The sequence below is a fragment of the Gadus chalcogrammus genome, chromosome 16 (assembly GCF_026213295.1).
Source record: "Gadus chalcogrammus isolate NIFS_2021 chromosome 16, NIFS_Gcha_1.0, whole genome shotgun sequence".
Lineage (NCBI taxonomy): Eukaryota > Metazoa > Chordata > Actinopteri > Gadiformes > Gadidae > Gadus > Gadus chalcogrammus.
Window position 1 is genome coordinate 31,010,281 of NC_079427.1, and position 24,149 is coordinate 31,034,429.

The following is a 24,149-nucleotide window of genomic DNA, read 5'->3' on the forward strand; positions in this document are numbered from 1 at the left end:
TTTCTTTTGCCTCTCTGGGTTTGGGATTAACCTCTTTAAGCCATTTATCCATTATTATATTTTTCTCAACAAGGAGAGGTGTAAAAAACATGTCCTTGATTAAGATTTTGTTTCCCCTCTACATTTGTGCTAATTGCTAATGATTTTTAGAGCGTGCCCTAGCAAGCGAAACGACAAAGCCAGAGAGTACTGCCATCGCAATAGACCTTTGTGATCATGATTTAATCACTATTCAATCATAGTCAGGGGGAAATATTACGAAAGATCAACCTTAGTTTAGGCGATTCAAGGGTACAATTGTAGCTTTTGCAGGGCAGCGCCCCTCACTCAAGATGCCTCCCGCTCACCTGCATGCAATCAATCGCCAAAATAATTGTCATAAAAATGAAAGCAGTGGTGATCAGACTGTCCAGTTAGTGTTTAATACTTTTTGATTTTTCTTATTTTTTACATAATTAAGGGATTGTGTTGGCAGAATTATGTTCAGGTACATGAGAGAAATGCGCTACAGCAAAATATATGAATCCAAATCTCTCGTAGGGCACCAAAATAACTAGAGCCGGCGCAGTGTTGGATCAGGCCAAAACCTTCATATTAATAAAAGATGTTGTGTTGTTGAACAGTTATCAATGTATTGATAAGCTGAAACAAGGATTATAATGTAAAGACGTCACCAAACTTTCCGATAAAGCCAGAATATTTTGGTGTACTGTTCGATTACAGCCTACAATTAAAAGATTAAAACCAATTTAAGCCGAAAAGGTTAAAGATACCAGCAGGTCATGAGAGGGTTCCTCTAAGTAAACCCTTTTGAAGGTCTCTGTATCGTGTTTGGACAAAAGCTCTCCTACATATTAAAGTGATAGTAAATAGGATTATTCTCTACACTAAATTGTTGATTGCTAATCTGCATGCATGAAACATGCGTCATAGAAATTCGTAATGTCAAAGAAAATAGTCTAACCTATAAAAAAATCTGCCGTTAGCCTCAAGGAAGTGTCAGGGAAATACTAAAGTATATGGAATCAGCGCAAATCCACGTTACTATGAACTATGGTAGGTAAGCTGTGTTTATCTTAATGTAGAAGGGACAAACCGTTGTATTTTTCTGTATGATAGGCATGAGTGTTTAGAATTATTGATCTAAAATGGAAACAAGATTTAAATGAACTATCAAGGTCGTTCATTTTAATGACTTTTTTTATGTTGAGTGAAAAAGTTGGTGCGACAAACTGTTGTATCTTTAACCCAATAAAGACGGGTTTAATTAATCAACTATCGTGTTTGCTCATTGTCATTTTAAATTACCTTTTGATTTTTCTTCCAGGGGAGCTTCGAAGTATCCGTTCTGAATTTGTGCAGAGAGTTCAAATCCCAGTTATCAAAGGTCTCCTGGATGACCTTTGGCAGCAGAAATTGTTGAGTACTGAGGACATGGACTCTGTGATGGAGAAGGGGAAGATCAAAGCGGACATGGCACGGTGTCTGATCGACATGGTTATCGGGAAAGGGGAGAATGCAAGTAAGGAAATGATCGATAGCATGAAGAAGAGGGACAATCCCTTATGCATCACCCTGGGTCTGATCTCTTCTCCAACTGCTAGTGGGCCTGAGGTCTAACTATGAGTGTATTTTTAAAGAAAATTATTACTGTCGACTTTGTATGTAATTATTCGACACATGTTTAGAATAGGACCTCCTGCCTGTGCTAGCACATATATATACCTATCCATACATACAAATATAAAGTGTACAAAGCTTTTCCTCTCGGGTACCTCCTATATCCAGATATAGGAGGTTGGCAGGTTGGCTTGTAAACAGAAGGTTGCTAGTTCGATCCCTTTTCTGTGTCCCTGAGAAACACCTAACCCTAGCTGCTCCCGATGAGCTGATGGAACATTGCATGGTTAACTCCGCCGTGTGTATTAGGGCTGTCAGTCGCTTTGGATAAAAGCGTCTGCTAAATGCCCTAAATGTAAGTTTTGTTTTATTGTGATTCCAGACTTGGTAAAACAGGTTGACCTTGTGCCAAAGAAAGGTTGAATTTTTTTATAATCCACAATGATAAGCACAATCTTTAATCATTTTCCCCAAGTGGCTGCTAGCATTGAGCTATATCGTTTTTTATAAATATATATTATGCATGTTACCTTTATTTTTGATTGTATACACACAAAGAATTGAACTATGCACAAAATTCTGAAAACTTGAAGCTCAGGTATCAACTACAAGACTCCTGACTACTAAACTCTAAGCACAATTCTACTGTTTTCACACATATAGAAATTCTAAATCAAATTTTTGCAAAACTCTATGCACTAATCTCATCATTTAGCTCACTTGGTTCACCTTGAAACACTGGCCTTCAAAACGCAATAACTAATTACCAATAAGTCTCAGGTTTGTGTTTTGAGAAATTGAGCTATAGTTTCAGAAAACATGGTTAAACGATTGAGAAAAACTTTAACATGGATATAACTAAACTCCCACTTTCAGGGATTTCACCATAACATTAATAAAAGTGGTTTGTGGAAAAGGCTGCTTTCTTGCTTCATTTGTTTGACATGTTTTTAACCTGTCCATGCCAACGTAATATCTATCAATACTTTTAATATAGTAAATATTATCACATTAATATAATTCGACAACATTCTATAAATAATGGAATACATCCGTGTAAGCTTTGGGGTCACCATTGACACTTCAGTGGATTCATGTGTAACATTATTCATGGGTTCACTCATGGCTCTAAAGAAGTAGAAATGTGAGCTCAGGTGCTTTAAGAGTGAGTGGGGGCAGGTATTCCTTATAGTGAGTAGAGAGACTGAAGGTGAGCCAGACAGCGTGTAAACGTACACCACATACCCACAGCGGGCCCACCGGTCCACCTGCCGTGGCCGAGGCCCAGTTCAGGAGCACGGAGCGCCTGGGCACGTCCGTCGGTCAGACAGCCCTTGGGCTTCTCCCCTGCACGTGGTGCCCAGATCAGACAGGCTATCGGCCGTGTGGCGACTACCGCCGTCTCAACGGCTCCACCATCCCAGACCCGTGTCCAGTCCCACACATCCAGGATTTTTCGGCCCGGCTGGCTGGACAGGTGGTGTTCTCTAAGGCAGACCTGGTCCGGGGCTGTCACCAAGTTCTGGTTGGTCAACACGATATCCCTAAAACCGCAGTCATCACTCTGTTCATGCTTCGAGGTCCTGCGTTGGCCCTTCAGTCTTAAAACGCCGCACAAGCTTTCCAGCGTCTGATGAATTCCGTGCCGAAGGACCTCCCCTTCCTTTTCGTCTACCTGCCCCACCCACGGATCCTTTTTGAACGCCTCAACCAGCACGGCCTCATTGTGAGGCCGGCCAAGGGCCAGTTTGGCCGGTCGTCCGTCCACTTCCTGGGGCATCACATCAGTTGGGACGGAGCTGGGCCACTGCCTTCCAAAGTGGCTGCGGGGGCAGATTTCTCTCAACCTCCACGACCAGGGCTCTCTCAGGGAATCCTAGGGATGGTGAGCTCCTACACCGGTTGGTCCCTGGCGCCGCTGACCTCGGGTCGGCCCTGTAGAGGTAAAGGTCTGCTGCTCAGGAGGCCCTGGCCTGGTGGGAGGAGATGGTCAAGGCCTTCTCAGACACGAAAGAGGCCCTGGGTAACCTTTGTGGAAACCGGTTTCCCACAAATCACGTCATGGAAACGATAGCCTATCTCTCTAAACCGTGTCATATCAGAATGGGACATCAGTGTCGCCCTGCGATCGAGTTCAGCGGTGTTCACTTTCGCGGGCGCGGGTTAACGTGTCCATGGTAACAGCGAGCTCCACCAATCATAGACGTCGTGTTACACGTTAACATTAGCTAGATTGTGGGTAGTGTAGTGTAGTGCAGTCATATACCAACATTATGGCTAGATAGATAGATAACCACTTTATGAAGCTTTTATTAAGGCAAACTGAAAAAACGGATTTCCTGCAGGAAATGTGGTGAGCTTTGGAGTGCAAAGTGAGGTTCAAAACATGTTTTAATAAACCACATAGTTAAAAACGTAAAGATATGCTGGGTCGGCCTACCTCAAAATTATTGCTAATTTAAACCCTGATAAGGATTTTGACCATGCGTTGCAGTAGATGTATAGCAGTGATTTGCTTCCAGTTTGTGTGATCTTTTAAATAAGTGTCTGCAGCGCCCTCTATTGGTCACACTGGGAAGTGTGCTATCTGATCTCTGTTATAGGAGGTCCTCCCTTTATTGGGACATTAAAAATGGCCCCATGGGGCCAATATTATTTCATGAATGAATCAAGCAATTTCAAATAGACGCATGGCAGTGATTTATTTCAATAGTTTGTGTGATCTCTTAAGGAAGTGTCTCCCTCCTTTAGTTGCTGATCTCCACCTGTCCCAGATGTCCTCTGACTCTTCCCCTTCAAAGATCCTACCACTCCCATCTGAGATCGCTTCATTCCCTTCCCCTTCCTTCCTTCTTCCCGCCTGCACCTCATTCCCTCATCAGTCTCCCCCCATATATACCATATATGTTAACTTCATTTGTTCCCTTGTTGGGTCGTTACTATGTGCAATTCAATAAGTCATTAATTATGCAATTGACAATTCATTATGCAATTTAATAATGTAATTTGTAAATACGTTATTCAAAGTGTGTTTTAATATGCAAAGTGACAATGAAATCCTCAATAAAACTTGCAAAAGTTATATATATTGAAATGTCATTTGAATTTTGCAACACACGGAGCGTGGCGAAGTGCATTGCAATCACAAAAATTATACAAAAAAATGATAAAAAAATGTAAAAAATGCAACCTGAATACAATTTAGTGGACTAGTAAAAATGTCAAGATAAGCAAAAATGTATTCTTTCTTTGGCATAATGTCAACTTGTTTTACAAACTCCATGATTACAACCATACTAACATTATTTTGATAAATTGTAACAAAATTCCCATCTATACCTGAGGGGTATTCATCAAAATCGCTAACGAAGGCGGCGCTTAGTTGATTAACGGAACACTCCATCCATTTGCATTAAGCTTTGCATTGTTAGAAACCCAGTCATGCGTTTGAATGGTCATGCAACACGGAGAAATCTGTATTTACCTCTTGCACTTCCTCTGGCAATGGCGTCATTACCAGCAGGAAATACAAGAGGGGGGATTTCTATTGAGACCACAAGCACTAGTTCCCAACCCTTTCAAACCCGCCCATAGGGGGTGGGGCCTAATGCGCTAACAGACCTATCACCTCTCGTGTATGAGATGTCAACACAATGTCCGCCATGTTTCTTCACCGCTTAGCTAGAGAACTAATTTGCATTGTGAAACAGCCAAAGTGGATTTTGAAAATCTATTGTTGAATTCTGACATTCAGGGATATTAGTACGAGCCAGAATACAGCCAGGAAGAATGTACACAAATAGAGGGGGAGGCTGGGGCTGCAGCTGAACAAGCCTTGTCTGTTGCCGAGGACGAGGAGCCGGAGCGCGCCGGTTTGCTCTGTTCGTCTATAGACACTAACACAGAGTCCCTGTGCTGCAGCGAATTTCAGCGATGCCAGTTTCTTCTAGAATAAATGGCTGAATCTGACGAGGACGGGGCCATGTGTGTAACCTCTCACCCAGGCTTTAGCCTCATCTAAACAGTTGGGTATTGGATACATATTTCCAGACCAAGAAAGTGAACTGGAAACGCCAGCCAAAGCCCGCCGGGAGAAACAGACATCTGAGCATAGAGTAAGTGTTTGTTCTTTTACTAACAAATTACCAGGAGACAGTAGATGCTCAAGTGGAGCTGTGACTATTTAGTCTCTAGCAAACGCACCCTACCCGTTTTGTTTTGTAAATAGTTCATATTTATTAATGAATAAAACTTCAAATTCATTTGGATGTTGTGATTAGTTTACTAATCCAAGGGCTGTTATACTAAAGTAGGCCTACTGTATAAGATAAATACTTATTTCAACTGGGGAGAAACTTGATATGCTGAGCTATTGTAATTAGCAAATGTTTTTATGCTGTACAGTAATATACAAATTATGCGTTTGAAAAAACGAAGGCAGAAGTCTAAACTAGTCAACGTATCACGGGGATACGTTTACACAAAGTTTGCTCGCGCTACCACTCGCGCTATAGGTCCTTCCCCCTCCAAACGGAAACAGGCGGGCGGTGCAGCCAGCACAATGCACTGTGGTAGTTGGAGGATTTCTTACTTTTGAGGCAGAGAGTCACTTTCTGCCTTTTCTCAGGCTAGGATGAACCCATTTCAAATTTTTTCGCACATTTATAATACACAGAATTATTTACTTCATATAACCTTCATATCTCCACCGGTGAATCATCCCTTTAAGCCCAGTTAGAACTGACGCCAACTTCCACTTGAGGCTAAAGCCATTCCATCAACGCAATTCAGCCACGCCTTGTTCAAGTTAGTTCAAACCAGGCTAGCGTTATCATGTCCTATGCGTGCTCACGAGAAATGTTCACAGAACGGTAAATGTCGAATCATGGATCAAATATCTGAAAGGGAGAGTAACTGAAAGTAGCTAAGCTAAGCGAAATAAGCCCGGCTTTGCGTTTAGCATGGTTGATGGAATGCCTTTCTGGATACAGGCGGTACCTGAGGAGAACAGCATAGTTCACATGTACTTGAACAGGAAGGAGGACCTATTCTAAACATGACAGCAACAATTACTTTGTCAGCTAAATAAATGTAATGTCTTGTCAAAACAATGTTGACAGTGACAGTTTCTTTAAAAGTACTTTCAAAGTGACAAATTCAGACCGGATCAGAGATCAGACCCAGGGTTAAGCATAATTGATGGTCCCTCTCCTTCATACTATTGATCATTTCCTCACTTGCTCTCTCCCCTTTCCCCATCACCATGTCGATCAGACACCGTGCTTGGTCCGCTTTGCACAGGTGGTTCTCAATCACAGAGTCCTTTTCCTCAGTACTGAACACCTTCTGCTGCCAAAGGTCATCCAGGAGACCTTTGATAAGTGGGGTTGAAACTCCTTCCACAAATGCACTACGGATCCTTTGAAGCTTCCCTGTTATTGAAATCAAAAGGCAATATAAAATGACAGGGTGCACTGCAAACACGATAGTTGATTAATTAAACTGTTCTTTATTGGGGTAAATATAAAATCATTTGTCGCACCAACTTGGTCGCTCACAACGTAATAAGAAAACATTAGCGATGACCCTGATTGTACATTTAAATATGTTTTTTCCCTTGTGCATTGGTCAGATCAACACATAGTTTATAGTAACGTGGCTTTGCACCGATTCCATACACTTTAGATTTATCTGCAGAACGTTCTGAATTTCTTTGACGTGTTTCATTCATGCAGATAAACCATCAACAATTTAGTTTAAAAGATAATACTATTTTGTATCACTTTAATATATAGAAGGGCTTTTGACCAAACGTGATACAGAGACCTACAAAAGGGTTTTGAGCAACCCTCTCATTGTTGGTATCTTTAAACTTTTCGGCTTAGGCCTACATTGGTTCGAATCTTTTAATTGCAGGCTGTAAGCGAACAGTAAACTATGACTATATGGGAAGATTTGGTGATGCTTTACATCGTAATCCTTTACTTGACAATACAGCAGTAGCTTTTATTAACATTAATTCTTTGGAATGATCCAAAACAATATAAATACTTTGTTTTTCATTACAGAAACTCACCTGGCCCAACTGACAACCGCAACAGATGATTGACATTGTTTTTGCCTTTTTGGGTCCAAGCTGAAGAGAAGGGGGATGTTATATGACTGATTAAACGTGCCTAATAATCTCTGATTTGATTTAAACACCAACAATGATTGAAAGAACTCAGCCACACAAAGAAAAAGTATACCTCTAGCAATCCTTGCCGCAAACCAAAGTTTAAATCTCTTCCATAGATTTGGTTTCTTCTTGCCGTTCCAATCCTCTAGAATTTTCCATATAAAGGATCATCAGAGTCTTAAGATGCAAACCACCAAACACTACAGATTGTGTCCATTGGTTACCTTCTCTGATTGTAGTAGACCACAAAGGTTCATCAGAGTCCTTGGCTCTGATGAACAATTCGAACGGAGGTCCCTCGTCGAAACGTACTACAAAAAAGCCCTTCAACTGTACAACTTCAGTGGTGAATTCTAGATTCTGTGAACACACACACACCTTTTCATTATAGGATTAAGTACGGGCAAATGGGAACAAATGGCGCACAGCTCATACCGAGGGTTCAATTTTCCCTTCTGGCTCGCTTTTGAGGTTGTGGTACTTCTCTTCCAGCCTACATGTGGGCGGTTTGTCAATCTTCATCCATGTCTTAATGGAAGAGAGCACCTGTTCTTCAATAGCCTGCACACAAAAGAAAAAGATGGGCAGGAACAAATAGTATAGAGGAACAGTAAGAGGAAGGTATTAATATGGGCGATGTACGATTTTCAAAATAGCAGATCATAGAAACAGAAAGACAGGTGGACACTCGAGCGAGGATGTTAAACTGAGTTATCTATCCCTGCCTGGTGCAGTCTAGCCTATTTTAGTCTATCCAGTTTAGCCTATAGCCTAGTTTTGCACAGATTGGTCTAGTAGAGTTTAGCTCATTTTAGCCTAGCCCAGTTTAGTCTAGTTTGTCTGACTATCCATGAATCTGTTTATCAACACACATGGACTCTCGTCCCATTACTCAGTGCGTTTACTAGAAACTCAAGAAAATCTAATTATTGGGTTTGTCTGACTATGATTGGATTGTTAAAATGCATGTATACACCTTAGTCAGAGTAAAATCGAATCGGGTTTCTCATAGTCGGATTTAGACCCCTAGATTTTTCGATTGATATTAGCATCAAGCGTGCATGTTTACGGTCAATCGATTTGGAATTGGATTTTGCGTTCTGCGCATGCTCGAGTTCTTTTCAAGGGGCCATGAGCCGGAATAAGAAGGAGACGGTAGTCGTGTTGTTGTCTCCGTTGGAAAACGAGAAACAGCGATTTATTTAAAAAGGTGGCGCAGAAGATGGAGGAAGCCGGTGTCGTGTGGTTACCCTGATGCATGTTGATGAAGTGCATCATCAACATGCATTCAGTGCACAGTACGCTTCGATTTCAACCGAGGCTGAATTAAAAGTACATGTTTTTCTAAATGTTGCTCCTCAACAAGGTTGTAAAAATCTGTCAAAATAAAAGTTTACGTTCTTTATTCATTCATTGCGCTGCGGCCGAACTGACGGGGATAATCTCTGATATTATGAATCTTAAAGACTCCGTCGGGTTCTCTGACCCTGCTACTTGCACACCAAGTAAAGACTCGTAGTGGGGGTTATCTCGGCCATGGTTGAGAAGGAATTGGGGGAAAGGAACTTTGGCTTTGACTCCCTGAAGTCCATATGAACCGTGACATGGAGGAGAAAGGGATTGTTGCCGTATGCAGACTCCCGCCGGAGGAGCTGCTCCACCCCCCGAGGAGCTGCTCCGCCCCCCCGAGGAGCCGCTCCGCCCCCCCGAGGAGCTGCTCCGCCCCCCCGAGGAGCTGCTCCGCCCCCCCAAGGAGCTGCTCCGCCCCCCGAGGAGCCGCTCCGCCCCCCCGAGGAGCCGCTCCGCCCCCCGAGGAGCTGCTCCGCCCCCCCAAGGAGCTGCAAGGTCCGCAGACATCCGAGAGGACGGAACAATGGAGCGTCAGAGAAATGACATGGACCCAAAGTGAACTGACAGCTGTCCACTGAAAACATCTTTTACGAATACCGCCTGAATTCGTTGTTGCTAGCGACATAAAGAGGTCAGCCGGTGGCTCTATTACCACTAGTTGAAATGGGCACAGCGCCACCTAGCGTACCGGGGAATGACATGCTTTGGCCATTGAATCTATTTTCTTACCGCCATGTATAATCTGACAATTGCAGTTGTCCAATTGGGGAGCATAGTCGAGTTATGGCTCTACTCGGATAAAGCTGTGCATGTAAACGTTCTGTCGTTGATCAATTTTGCTTCATCACCTTGATCTCAGAGCAGTTGTTCAAGGCCAAAAACACATGGAAGGTGAATGTCGGTTTTTTGTTCCGCTCCTTGTAAACCAGCACCACCCCGTGGTGCTTCACCTGCACACTGCACGAAATGATGGGACCCAGGGGAGAAAGCGAGGACACACGCCATTTAACATGGCTTGCCGTGAAGTCCACCGTTGACTCAATGACGGCTTGTTGTTCCTTTACATGCAGAACACTGAAGCTCAGGTCATGCTCAGGTTCTGTGGAAACGTTAGCATAACATAACATAACATAACATTATTCTAGCCTGTTGGGAAATGATAGAAAGCAAATTTGTACATAGAATCATTGAAGTCAACAGAAGTCTTGAGAAATACGATGGAACGTCCTTCAAAGTTCCATAGGAATAAATAATATTAAATGTAACAAAATATATAAGGGAAATAAAGAATAGTGAACCAAATATCGAGTATCAAAAGATAATATGAGCTGAGTGAGTCAGCCCAATTTGAAATCAAGAAATGTTAAGCTTGCTGGTAGTTCTACCAGGAGGACTCAAATCACGCGCGGCTGGCCGCCAATCACCAATCACCAGCTACCAATCACCTGCCTACACCTGCTCTATAAAGAGTAGTCTAACATATGTCTTTGCTGCTCAGGTCTTCGTTCAACGCATACTGCTGCTTTACTGTGCTTCTGATTATCTCGTCGCTTATTTGCTACGTCGGTTAATACACACCAAGAGGTTATAACTTCGGATTCGTGCTGGTCGGCCTACTACTTCTGGTCCCGGCAAGCGAGCGCAGAAAGCCGTTCTTTTCGGTCCCCGGTATCCTCAACAACACCACCAACAAGTTCCCAACACGGACATCCGCCTGGTTCTACAAACCCTCGCCGAGTTGGTGCAAAGCATTGGCGCCAGGATGGACGCCGTCGAAACGCCATGCGGAACTCCCGGACGGGTCCAGGCCCCCAACCCGCTGTCGTCGGTCGCCACGGCGCCTTTCTACTTCCAGCAACCATCAGGCTCGGCTTCCTCCGCCTTCACAGGCTACGCACCTGGCACGTGCCCTGCTACCATGGCTACTGCAGTCCCCGCGTTAGCCCCCGCAGCGTATTTTCTCTCACAGCTCTACAGTCCAGCTTCAGGTTGCGGCTCCCTCGGTTGGGTTAGGGGGTTTATTCCAAGGGCAATGGTTTGCTGAGGGATGGCCAGTCGAAGCTGGTACGTTCGCCCTCTGGTCAGAGTCGTCTGCGCTGTTCGAGCTTTACGCTATCGTAGCAGCTAGCGTTCTGTGGGGCAAAGCATGGCGGCGTTAACGTATAACCATGTTTTGCGATAACAAAGCAGCGTCAAAACGGCTGGGAAGGTGGTCTTCCACAGCATACGGATTTTACATCCGGTTGAATTCGTTGAGTTCGTTGCACACGTCGGTGTGGTACAACACAGAACTCTACGTTCGCAATCAAAGGTTCATAATTATCTTTATACCGTGCACTGTTCGGTTAACTCCTTGTGTCTGAGGTTTTTCCCTTCACTTTAACATGAATGAAGTTGATGGGTTTTAGGCACTGTGGTAACTGATTATTATTAAAAGGTTTTTATTGACGAAGGGCCTTTTAGATTGGTTCAGCTGCTGCTCACTAACTCTCACGTTCCTCTGCTCGCAATGCGATTCACATATCGTTCAATTTATTCAAAAGATCCAAAGACAAAGAACGGGTACATTATGGTATCATTTTATATTATTTAGTCTTATTGTTAATAGTTTCAGTCGCGTTGGTATTTAATTTTCCATTTGCTCGTTTAGCTACGTATGACAGTTAACAATGTTGGTGCAGGCCTATTACAATTATTTACGCGTGTAGGCCGCTCCAACTCACTCGATATTTCAAAAAGATTAGTGTGCTCTCTCAGAGCTGGGAGATTTCATCCTTATTTTAACATATTACTCGAGACGGTGTTTTCTCACAGTTCTACGGGTTCATGCGTTCCCGGGTTCATGCGTTCATGCGTACACGTCTCTTACTCAGACTTTTCCCCCTACACGGGGTATTTAATTTTTCATTTGCTTGTTTAGCCATGTATGTCAGTTAACAATTTTGGTGTATTACAATTATTTATGTGTGTTGGCCACTCCAACTCACTCGATATTTTGAATAGATTAGTGTGCTCTTTCTGGGAGTTTCCATCCTTATTTTAACATATTACTCGAGTCAGTGTTTCTCACAGCGTTCTACGGGTTCATGCGTTTTACGGGTTCATGCGTTTTACGGGTTTATGCGTTCTCGGGTTTATGCGTTCTTGGGTTTATGCGCAAATGCGTACACGTCTCCTACTCAGACTTTTTCCCCTACACGGGGCCTAACTTTCGCTGATGTCACCTTCTCTGCAAGGCATTTTTCATCTAAAAAGCTGAACAAGGGTTGCCGGTCGTGTCTATCAAACGGCTGGGAAGGCGGTCTTCCACAGCTTACGAATCCTACATCCGGTCGAATTCATGGTTCTTCCTTCAAGCGCACATGATGCTCTAACGTCGGTTAAGGCAGGTTTATCACGTTTGCTACTACAGCTGTTTTTGGCGGCCTGTTTCCATTCCAGTCTTAGTCTTTGTGTCAAGGTGTCACTTTTGTTTTTATTAGTTTAGACACGTTCATACTCTTTCTTGTGATATGTGATAAGTATTTTAAGAAGCTGCATTTCCCTCACATAGCCACAAGGGGAGCAAAACCTTATTGAAGGCTGCTCCACCACAGAAGGAGCCGAAGCCTTTACGTCACCCCGGCCACGCCCACTAGGCCACGCCCACTTGACGTCCTCTCTAGCGGGTGGTTTCGAACTCGAGAGGCCAGAGATCAATAGGTAGACGGCAGAGAGCCACCCCGGGCCTATGCCCGGGGGCTTGAAGTAGATCACGGTATTTTTCCTCTCTCACGCGTTAGATACAATTCCCTCCGTTAAGCTTCAGTTACCATACCGAAACATGCCGACTTTATAATGAATGAAGTCAGTTAAAAGCATCCCGGGATTGGACAACTTTCTTCAAGAATATGCAACATATTGAAATTCCGTTTAGGTATCATCAAAGATACAAGTGCGTAGATTTGTTAAATAAGGTAAACGGTCGAAAATGGATGTTATGTCTAAAACAGTTGAAGTTCCGTTTGGACAAGACGTTATTACAGTTTATTGCCTAGTTTAGGTCAACGGAAATGAAGACATTTTAGCAGTCTTATTTTGTAGAAACACTTTCAGTCTCGTTCGTATTCGCCAACAACATTGCACTACGCATTTAATTATAGTATTGTCATATGACCAGCATTGTTTTCCTCACGCGATAAAGGTTTGTTGACGACATTTAGTCATAATTTTCGGTGTCAAAAGCAACACTATTTGCAACTACTGGTGGTGGTGGTTATCAGGTACTAAACTCATAAAGCAAAATGCGGCTATATAACTCAAGGTTAACCTGCAGCAACCCCGGCAAGTTCGACCACGTCGGTGGATCATCTAGAAAACACTCTTTGAGTTCGGTGTCACGTTGGTGGCATATCATGGAAAAAATAAAACTCAAGGTTCGCAGCGGCGACCCCGGTGAGTGCGTTGACCAAAGCGCAGCGGTAACAACTCGGGCACTCGTGACTATGACCACGTCGGCGGCACATTACTCATGGTTGACTGCAGTAACCCCGGTGAGTGAGTTTACCACGTCAACGCACAACTGGGGCACAACTCAGGCACTAGTCGTGAGTTCGTTGCACACGTCTGTGCGGTACAACACAGAACTCGACGTCCTACATCCGGTAGAATTCAAGGTTCTTTCTTCAAGCGCACACGATGCTCTCTAACGTCGGTTAAGACAGGTTTCACACGTTTGCAACCATAGCTGTTTTTGGTGGCCTGTTTCCTTTCTAGTGTTGGTATAGTCTTGTGTCAAGCTGTCATTTTAGTTTTAGTTACATTCATACTCTTTCCAGTGTTATCGTAATTCCATTTAGATATTATCGAAGTTACAAGTGCGTAGTTTTGTTAAATAAGGTAAATGGTTGAAAATTGATGTTATGTCTGGAACAGTTGAAGTTCCAGTCGAACAAAATAACGTTATACGTCTTTATCGCCTAGTTTAGGTCAACTAAAATTAAGAGACATTTTAGCGGTCTTATTTTCGTAAAACACTTTTTAGTCTTGTTTTATTCGCCAACTATATTGTACTATGCATTTAATCACTGCTATTGTAACATGCCCAGCATCCACGTTGCGTCCAGTCTCGTTTTTCTCACGCGATAAAGGTTTGTTGATGACGACTCTTAGTCATAATTTTCATTGCCAAAAGCAACACTATTTGCAACTACCGGCGGTGGTGGTTATCGGGTACTAAATTCATAAAGTAAAATTCGGTTTCATAACTCAGGTTAACCTGCAGCAACCCCGGCGAGTGTGACCACGTCGGTGGATCATCTAGAAAACACTCTTGAGTTCGCTGTCACGTCGGTGGCGTACATAGGAAAATAAAACTCAAGGTTGCAGCGGCAACCCCGGTGAGTGCGTTGACCACGTCGGTGGTAACAACTCGGGCACTCGTGAGTATGACCACGTCGGTGGCACGTTATCTAATACTCATGGTTTGACTGCAGTAACCCCGGTGAGTGCGTTGCTCACGTCGGTGGGAACAACTCAAGCACTCGTGAGTTCGTTGCGCACGTCGGTGCGGTACAACTCAGAACTCTAGTTCGTTGCAGCAACCCCGGTGAGTGCGTTGCCCACGTCGGTGGGAACAACCCAAGCACTCGTGAGTTCGTTGCGCACGTCGGTGCGGTACAACTCAGAACTCCACGTTCGCTGCAGCAACCCTGGTAGTGCGTTGACCACGTCGGTGGGCACAACTCGGGCACATGCAAATTTAATTACCACGTCGGTGGCATAATATCAAACACTCAAGTGCAGGGCACTCGGAGTTCATTGAACACGTCGGTGTTCAACACGGAAGTACACAATATTTGCTGCAGCAACACCGGTGAGTGCGTGACCACGTCGGTGGCACATCAAGGGCACTCGTGATTTCGTTGACCACGTCGGTGTTCAACATGAAAGTTCACAATACTTGCTGCAACAACACCGGTGAGTGCGTGACCACGTCGGTGGCACATCAAGGGCACTCGTGAGTTCGTTGACCACATCGGTGGTTCAACGCGAAAGCACTCAGGTCACGCAGCGACCCCGGAGAGTGAATCGACCACGGCAGTTGGTACAGCACGAAAGCACTCGTGGCTCGCTGCGTAACAGCTGCAGAGTGCTCTAAATTTTAATTGATCTCGCTGAGGTATTTCAAGTCAACTGCTTTTACGTGATTCATCGATCTCGCTGACGGTTTTAAGCTTATCGTTTTACGGTATGTATGATTGACTCTTAATATGTCGTATATTGGGTATGCCTTTTATCTTCCAGAAGCAGTATAGATCCTTGTCCACTTCTTCTACGCGGGTATGTATGGTCTCATTACCTCCTTTCGCTATTCTATTTTTGGGGTCGGCTCCGCCCCTGCCAGTCCCGGCAGGACATGCCGAGTTATCACCTATTTCCGGCGTAGGCCTACGTCCTCTCTTTTGGGGAAGGCTCCGCCCCTGCTAGTCCTGGCAGGATACGCCGAGTCCGCACGTCACCCTGGATCAGTGACGGGGCTCATGCCAAAGATTTACCATGCAAAATATTCCCATGTCGTTATTTAAATAAATCCTGTTCATATTTATCAGTGATCGAGTCTTCATGGGAGAAATGTTAAGCTTGCTGGTAGTTCTACCAGGAGGACTCAAATCACGCGCGGCTGGCCGCCAATCACCAATCACCAGCTACCAATCACCTGCCTACACCTGCTCTATAAAGAGTAGTCTAACATATGTCTTTGCTGCTCAGGTCTTCGTTCAACGCACCTCCATCCACCCCACCACCACCAGGTCGGCCTCAGTCTACTTGTCCAGGGGAAGGCTCCGCCCCTGCTAGTCCTGGCAGGATACGCCGCGTCCGCACGTCACCCTGGATCAGTGACGGGGCTCATGCCAAAGATTTACCATGCAAAATATTCCCATGTCGTTATTTAAATAAATCCTGTTCATATTTATCAGTGATCGAGTCTTCATGGGAGAAATTAACAGAATGGTTGGTCAATAAAACACTGCCAAAGCTGCCATGCACACAGAGATTCTTATGAATCCCCCCTCTTAACAAGAGTATGTTCTTACCAGCAAGGCACAGAGAGTGTGGGAAATGGATAAACTTGAGCACAGATGAATCCTTGTTGACCACATCCACATCATAAATCGATCCAGCAGGTCTCCAGGAGTCATGGAGGAACTCAGAGAATTTGGACCAGGACAGAACCGAGTAGCGGACCAGAGCCTGCTCCGACACTTCAAACACCAGACCTGTGACCGAACACTCATAGGTCCCCTCGCCTTCCAGCTGTACCCTAACACACACACACACACACACACACACACACACTTTTTGGTTGTGAATCTTAATCTGATAACCCCAAGGGACTGATGTCAGGACCTAATGTCACTCACTGGAAGCTCCACTTAGAAATCTTCGTTGGGGTAACCTTCACATACTCAGGACTCTGTAAAAAAGCAGAAGCAAACAACAATAAATAACAATACAACTATCTTAACTTTAAGGTAATTTATATAATGTAAATGTACAGGTATTTATTTTGTTGGATTTCACCTGCTGAGCTGCTTTACATTTTTCACATTGTGACTTGATCTGCATCTCCTCTGTCAGAATAATTAATAACTGTCAGTAATAAAACCGATGGCATGTCAAGGGTAAGAGTAATGTGTACATTAAGCGCTCCAATAACAGTTGGCCTCATGATACACAGCATTCCTGGTTCAGTGAACCTGGATATATTAACTGAACACAGTGAAATACTTCTGTTGACAGATCACCTCGTCATTGAGACTCAAAGCTCAATGGAAGAGTGACACTGCTCACCTTCATCTTCTTCATCAATCTCAGCACTGGCGTCTGGCAAAAAAGACAAAACAAGAAGAGAGAGCAAGATGGAGTTAAAGGGGACTCATTGTGAAAATAACACTTTTCCTGGGATTTGGGGTGTTATTTTTGGTCTCTGGTGCTCCAACACGCATACATCTGAGATATGCATTTCTGAAAGTACGCTTCCTACAGTTACCAAACGAGCTACTACGTAGGAAAGGGGCACATTTGAATATTACCACCCACTTCCCCACCCCCCTCCAAACAGAGCATAGATAAGATTTTGTGGACCAGCGGACGAGCGCTGGGCGGAGATGTTTGCGCATTTCAAGATGTCTAATTTGTCAGTTTGCCATGTGACTGCCACCAGGGCTTCGGTGGCAGTCCGGCAGATCCGGCGGGGGGAGCGGAGCGGCAGTCCGGCAGCCCAGCTCCCGGAGTAAAATCTCTTTCTCCTCCATGTCGCGGTTCATGGACTTCAGAGAGTCAAAGCCAAAGTTCCTTTTCCCCAATTCTTCTCAACCATGGCCATGGATCCAGATCTGTTTCGGAGCATTTCAGCACCTCTGGCAACAGCGCAGCCAGGTCCTGCAAAAAAAAGGTCCTGCCCACATACCGTGTGTGTGTGTGTGTGTCCACTGCCCAACCCTGCCCATCCTCTGGTGTTTAATAGTTCTGACTGATGAGTTTTCATAAAGATTATACAATACATATTACACCCCAACTGTTTCTGCGGTGGGTTTTGAAAGTATAGGCCTACCCAAGAAAACCATGACCCGCGCCTTTGAGGTTTACACCCGCGACTCCGTTTTTAAAACAACCTGTGAAGCTTGCAACCCTGCATCATCGTCACCTTCGCCGTACTGGCAGCGATGGGAAGTTTCAAAATAATTATAATTTATGTATTGTATATAACCAGAAATGTATGTATTTTATAACCTTGTTGGTTGTGGTTCCTTCAGGCGCCTCCAGAGCGCATTGTCCCCGAAAGGGGAATATGCCTTAATGACAATAATGTGTGATTTGTTGACATTTAACATATCTGGGATACGTTTCAACCAAACATAATCCTAGAGGTAAATAAATGGCAAAAAATAGGCTGAGAACGAATTTGTATTTGCGATATGTTCAACAAAACGTAATCACGGACAAAATACGTTTTTCAGACAAACGTAATTGAGAATGCCGAATAGTTCTCTGGGAACGTAATTTTGATGAGATAGGGTTGCTCTGTTAGTTGTCAAACAAAGCGCACGGACGTGGACTCTATAGCAACGACCTCAGCTACCCAACACTGATCAAAAAAATGATTGTTTCTCTCAATCAAAGCACAAAACAGGACAACTGATTATAGCCATACATGTTGTGTATTTAACAAGGACACGTTGGTGTAGTTGTGTTGAGTAATGTCACAGATTTCACTGTAAAATCGCCGTTAATGTGCAGCCACCGGCTCTTCCGTTAGCCAATGGGATGAATGCTGCTCATAGCTTCATATATTGCCGTGGAGGGATTAAATTGTAATGAGTGGAAAACCCCCTGCGTCGAAAAAAGAAGCACATGGTCCTCCGTTAGCCAATGGGATAAATGCTCATAGCGTCTCTATGTGCAGCCATCGGGTGGGATGAATGCTCGAACAGGAACAGCCTCTCCTCGAGCTTACTGATAAGTTGCTCCTCGAATCCATCGCTCAACAGTCATGATCGAAAAATGGAATAGTCCAAAATTCATGAAAACTCCAATGGTTGTCCAAACGATTTGTTTAGAGTGTGTGGCCATCGTCTGCGCCTTCGCTGTTTATCTGCTTTGTTAACCATCCTAACTTCCGGTCCACTCGTTCACTGATAGTCAAGGGCTAGCACTCCACCAATCATATTGGCCAGCTGAACGATTTGGTCAAGGCTGATCGGCGGAAAAAATAACTCAGACGGCTTGAAAAGATCATCGAAGGCTTTGACGACAGCCGATCGCACAGCACACACCATACTGACTCAGGTGCCCGATCTCGCCGGACTGTCCGACGACCGATGATCTGGTTGGTGTGTAAGGGCCTTAAGGGCCTTTAGGGAAAAGCCTGGAGTTGCAGTATGTAACGTGAGAGAAGAACCAGAAGAGCCACGACTCTTACCAAAATCAGAACAGTCCTCTTCATAGCTGTCCACCACGGGCATGCTTGCTGTGGCTTCGGTGAGAATCGTTCCTGTGAAAGGGGCTTCAATCAAACTCTGAAATGTCTAAAAGCACTCAACCAATCACGGGGAGCTTAGTTGAAAGCTCAATCCATGGTTTATTTACATATATATATATATATATATACATACCTATATGGAAGCTTTCCACTTTTGATAGTATTTCTGCAACGAAACGCAATTTTGCACTCATTAGTGATTGTTTAGTTGAGTTTATATTTTCTCGAAGGCACTGTTACTTAGAAGTGATTGATGATTGGTTTTGTATTCAGTATTGGCCTAAATTAAAGGACAACAGTGGCAACGCTGTGAACTTTATAGACACACACTGTTGCCAAGAGCCAATATCCCCTATGCGTTCACTATCGAGGCAATGAGCAGATCAGAGAAGTATTGAAGCATGCAAGGACAGAAGCGGAGCACACAGCATGCCTCAAATTAGAAATGTATTTAATGCAGCATTAAGCCAGCAAACCATTCATAACATTGATGTCACCTAGCACCCTGACTAGTGGCAGCGCACGTATTATACAAAACAATTTTAACATCACATTTATTTCACACCGACAGACAGAGAACCCCTCCAATAACAGTTGCCCTCATGATACACTTGCAGGTACACCTGTTGCACTTTGAGTAATCAGCGTGCACACCCGCCATACCTCACCACACACACACTCAACCCCCTGTGTCCTTTGGTTGGAGGAGCCAAAATTAAGCCACCAAGATGTGGGTGTCCCTTCCAGTGAAGGTGGCTATTGCACTCACTAAGTGACACATTATTGCAGAATCCTTTAGAAATTAGTGAGGTCCAGATTGTTTTCTTTTAATGGAGTTTATTAATTGCATTTCTTATATTTTGTGTGTGTGTGAAGACAATGTCGGCCTACCTTCCAGTTTCCAGTAAACGCAGGCTACGGCACTATACAACTGTGTAATCCAAAACAAATATATATATATATATATATACTTAAATGTATGATAAAAAAATAAAAAGTAAACCTTCCGACTATAGATCATCTTTGTATGTTGTGCAGAATAATATGCAGGAAACATGAGTCAACTCGATACAGGCCGACTACTGAAACAGAGCCAGAATAGTAGACTTAAAATACCATGCATAAATTATACATGGTATTTTAAATAGACCTATATACAGCATGTGGAATTCGACAAGTCACGAAACGGAGTTCAGTATGAAAGTAAGCGAACTCCTGATACCACAGACAATAAGGAGATAGACATTAACTACAGGAGTCTACCGAACACAAGGAAACTGGATCTGAACTGGGGCGGTTCCTTATATTAGAGGAGACAACGGAGGCAAAGCCTCCTCGTGATTTAAAAAAATAAAGATTTACGCGATAATGAAATTATTACAAAATATTTCCTTTTCAAAATTATATATTTTTTTATCACAATTCATTTTCACTATTGCGAGGTAATTCATCCATACCAGGGCCCAGTTTCCCGAAAGCATCGTTAGCCTAAGTGGATCATGAAGTGCGTCGTACGAGCATCGTACAGTTTTCACACCGTTTCCCGAAAGCATTGTTGGTAACAAACGTCGTGAAAACGCTCGTAGCTAACGAGGACTCCAGGTGTACTCGTAGGACGCTAAGAGCATCGTTAGCCTACTATAGCCTCAGTGGCGTCACCAGCGGACATTCCTAGTATTGGATGTTTTTAATTAAAGGGGACATATTATGAAAACAGCACTTTTCCTGGGATTTGGGGCGTTGTTGTGTGGGTGTGGGTATATGGTGCTCCCACATGCATGCAAACTTTGAAATAAGTCTGTACATGATTTTTTCATTGAGATCGCATTTCTGGAAGCAGCCCGCCTCCAGCTACCAAACGAGCGAGTCACTTTCGGCGCCCCCTCCTACGTAGGAAGGGGGTACATTTGAATATTACCTCCCACTTCCCCACTCCTCTCCAATCAGAGCATTGCTAAGATTTTGTTTCCTTTCTCTGGCGCCGAGCTCACCCCGCCGGAGCTGCCACCGAAGGGAAGTCGGGAGGAGGAGACGTGGAGGAGAAAGGGATTGCACTCCCGGAGCTGAGCTGCTGGACTGCCGCCGAGCTACCCCAGCCGGAGCTGCTAGTCCGCTGGAGCTGCCACCTAGCCTCGGCGCCAGTTCAGCTCCCGGAGTACACCACCCGAGCTGCCGGACTGCGGCCGGACGGCTTCGACGGCGGCCGGCAGCTCCGGAGCGGGGAGCTCGGAGGCAGTCCGGCAGCTCAGCTCCCGGAGTTCAATCCTTTTCTTCTCCATGTCGCGGTTCATGGTCTTCAGAGAGTCAATGACAAAGTTCCTTCCCCCAAATTCTTCTCAACCATGGCCGAGATATCCCCCACTACGAGTCTTTACTTGTGGAAGTACCAGAGACGTCAGACAGTCTTTATCATTCATAATATCATCCGAGGCGCACATAGCTTTTGGCCGTGATATTAGATAGATTATATAAATACCCGTATATAATATTATTATGTTATATTATATTATATATATATATAGATATAGAGCTCCAGGAGTCAGCAAACGGCAACAATCCCTTCTCCTCCATGCTGTGGTTCAGTCTGACAGCTCATTGGTCAATAGGCAGCAGCTCATTTGCATCAATGCTACAGACACCAGAAACAGCGCATTCTGAAGGGACTTAAACAGAGGGTTATAGCGGTAGACAATATTATTTTTTTTCCTCAAAGCTATTTCCAGCAAACAGCTTAAAAAACATGTTTTCTGGAACTCAAATACTATGTTTACTTGTTGGAAAAACACCATAATATGTCACCTCCAATACCACGGAATGCCCAGCTTGAGCCATTTCGCAACCAAAAACAGTGGTTACCGCCGATATATTACTCAAAGACTACTGTTAGATTTAAACAGCAAAGACAGAGACATGTTAGAAGTCAACAACAACATAATTTATTGCAGCAATTAAAAATTCCAAAAATACATGCGCAGCCGAAAGGTATACCGATCAAACGCCACGTCACAAGGCATATAATAAAATCTAATGATTCCATTGCTCTTGTTTGGGAGGTCGCTTTCGAGCTGCACTTGCTGTCTCCCTCTGATTTTAATTCAACCATCGTGGTTAAAATGTCCTCATATTGATCAATGGCAGAAGACATAGGCTACTAGACATGCATCATGCTGAGACCAGCGGATGTCGGAGAATTTCTTCTCCGACATTTTTTTCTCTGTCGTTTTTTGTTGCGATTGTTTTTATTAAGCACTGTATTGAGACTGTGATGAAGTTCACTATTTATTGGACCCTGTCTAGACAGTAACGAACATCCCTGATCATAGTTAATCGCTCTTGTAGTCTACACTCAGAGTGACATTATTATTGCATGAGGGAGTCTTCATTCATAAAAAAAAGGAAAACATTCGGGAGTATGCAATAATACAAATTATTCTAAAGAGGTCAGAGACTCCGTGCACAGCCCCGCCTTCCCCAGTGAACCAAGAAACCCCGTGCCGTGACGAACGGGGGATTTAACCCCCGTTTTACACAGGAAACTTGAGATAAGAAGGTGAAATCGCCGGGCGTGCCAAGCTGCGACCGAACCGGCTCGGCAGTGTAAAAAGACCTATAACAAGGGTTCGAGTTAGGTGGGAGCCAGTGTGGGAGCTGAGCTCCCATAGAGAGAGGTCTGGCCCCCATGAAAGCAGCAAACTCAAATATCTGTGGGGGTCGCTGAAAATACAGCAGCATAATATTATAATTACATATAAAGCGATTTTCCCTTCTACATGCAGAGTCATTTTGACGTTAAGTGGGATAATAGAACGCCGGTAATAAGCCCAGACAGGGCGAGCCGGACACCGACGCGAAACGGAGGTGCTTCGACCTGAAGGGGCTTATTTTCGATAATGAGCGGCTACTTGCCAAACGAAAAAATAACTTCAAAAGGTGTCTTTTTACAATTTATTTGTTACCATAAGTAGTGTTGATCAGCAGAGAGATAGTTAGCCAAAGACGTTGACGTCGCTTAGCAACCGAAGAAGCTAGCGTTGTTGTGAAGGGCCAATGCAAGTGAACGGAGCGTTCCACGGCATTGCAAAGAGCCGTGTCATAATAGCCCATATTTACGTCCTATATCCTCCCCCCAGTCAAAATTCAGCGCAAGGCCGGTAGGGTCTACCCCCACCGTCAACAACTTTAAGAGACCCCCACAGAGATGGAATCATAACTCGAACCCTGCCTATAGCCTACTTCATCCTGCCCAACAATATGGGCAGGATCTAGACCAAGCTCTCCTAATCGGGTCAGCCAGTGGCGGACTCAGACTGTTTGAAGGGCAGGGGCGAAAAAATAAAAAGGGCACATTCTGGACAACATGGGGCCCCACCATCGGACACAGTGGCTTTTCTAACTTGATGGTGTTTTGTTCCCCCAACGGAGCCTTTAAGGCAGCGCTGCCTGGAAGGTCCTATCCCCTAACCTTAGCAAGCGCTGCCTTGAAGGTCCCATTCGGGGCACTTGTTACATCTCCATGTAGCACTTAAAAGAATAGTTGGGCTCATAATTTAAAGGGGGGGTCTGGGGGTCCTCCCCCAGACCCAACCTAGGGCACTCATTAAGTTTTGTTCAAGTGTAATGGGCAGCCAATAAGGCACTTTCTCTCATTTTCATCACCATAGAGGGCACTTTAGCACACTTTTTCAACCATGGGGGCACCAGACGGGCAGAAGGGCACTAGAAGGGCACTATAAGGACAGACGAGCCAGAAGGGGCACTAGAAGGGCACTATGAAGGGCAACTGGACGGGCAACTAGAATGGGCACTAGAAGGACCAGACGGGCAGAAGGGGCACTATCAGGGCACTAGAAGGGCACTGGAAGGACCAGACGGGCCCAGGAAGGGCACTATCAGGGTACTAGAAGGGCAACCAGAACGGGCCAGAAGGGTCACTTGAAGGACCAGATGGGCAGAAGGGGACTATCAGGGCACTAGAAG

The 24,149-nt window shown here is 44.4% G+C and overlaps 2 protein-coding genes across 6 annotated transcripts in view; one reads left to right on the forward strand and one right to left on the reverse strand.

Moving 5' to 3' along the window:
• The window catches only part of LOC130405536 (uncharacterized), a 111,592-nt gene extending 108,167 nt beyond the window's left edge, over window positions 1-3,425 (forward strand). The window contains exon 38 of one of the 3 annotated variants that reach the window (XM_056610668.1): window positions 1,328-3,416. In XM_056610668.1, the coding sequence (XP_056466643.1) occupies window positions 1,328-1,620 (293 nt within the window). In that variant the 3' untranslated portion in view covers window positions 1,621-3,416. Of the gene's footprint in view, window positions 1-1,327 lie in introns of all 3 variants that reach the window. The other 2 variants (XM_056610675.1, XM_056610670.1) reach the window with 2 other exon arrangements.
• Window positions 3,426-6,140: 2,715 nt separating this feature from the next.
• The window catches only part of LOC130405539 (NACHT, LRR and PYD domains-containing protein 1 homolog), a 35,364-nt gene continuing 17,355 nt past the window's right edge, over window positions 6,141-24,149 (reverse strand). Inside the window, exons 2-13 of one of the 3 annotated variants that reach the window (XM_056610680.1) lie at window positions 19,306-19,338; window positions 19,113-19,184; window positions 16,982-17,014; window positions 16,712-16,761; window positions 16,552-16,604; window positions 16,225-16,451; window positions 9,997-10,247; window positions 8,234-8,359; window positions 8,023-8,158; window positions 7,869-7,943; window positions 7,697-7,756; window positions 6,141-7,052 (exon numbers count right to left, since the gene is read on the reverse strand). In XM_056610680.1, coding sequence (XP_056466655.1) covers window positions 6,778-7,052; window positions 7,697-7,756; window positions 7,869-7,943; window positions 8,023-8,158; window positions 8,234-8,359; window positions 9,997-10,247; window positions 16,225-16,451; window positions 16,552-16,604; window positions 16,712-16,761; window positions 16,982-17,014; window positions 19,113-19,184; window positions 19,306-19,338 — 1,391 coding nt within the window. In that variant the 3' untranslated portion in view covers window positions 6,141-6,777. The remainder of the gene's footprint in view (window positions 7,053-7,696; window positions 7,757-7,868; window positions 7,944-8,022; window positions 8,159-8,233; window positions 8,360-9,996; window positions 10,248-16,224; window positions 16,452-16,551; window positions 16,605-16,711; window positions 16,762-16,981; window positions 17,015-19,112; window positions 19,185-19,305; window positions 19,339-24,149) is intronic. The other 2 variants (XM_056610681.1, XM_056610683.1) reach the window with 2 other exon arrangements.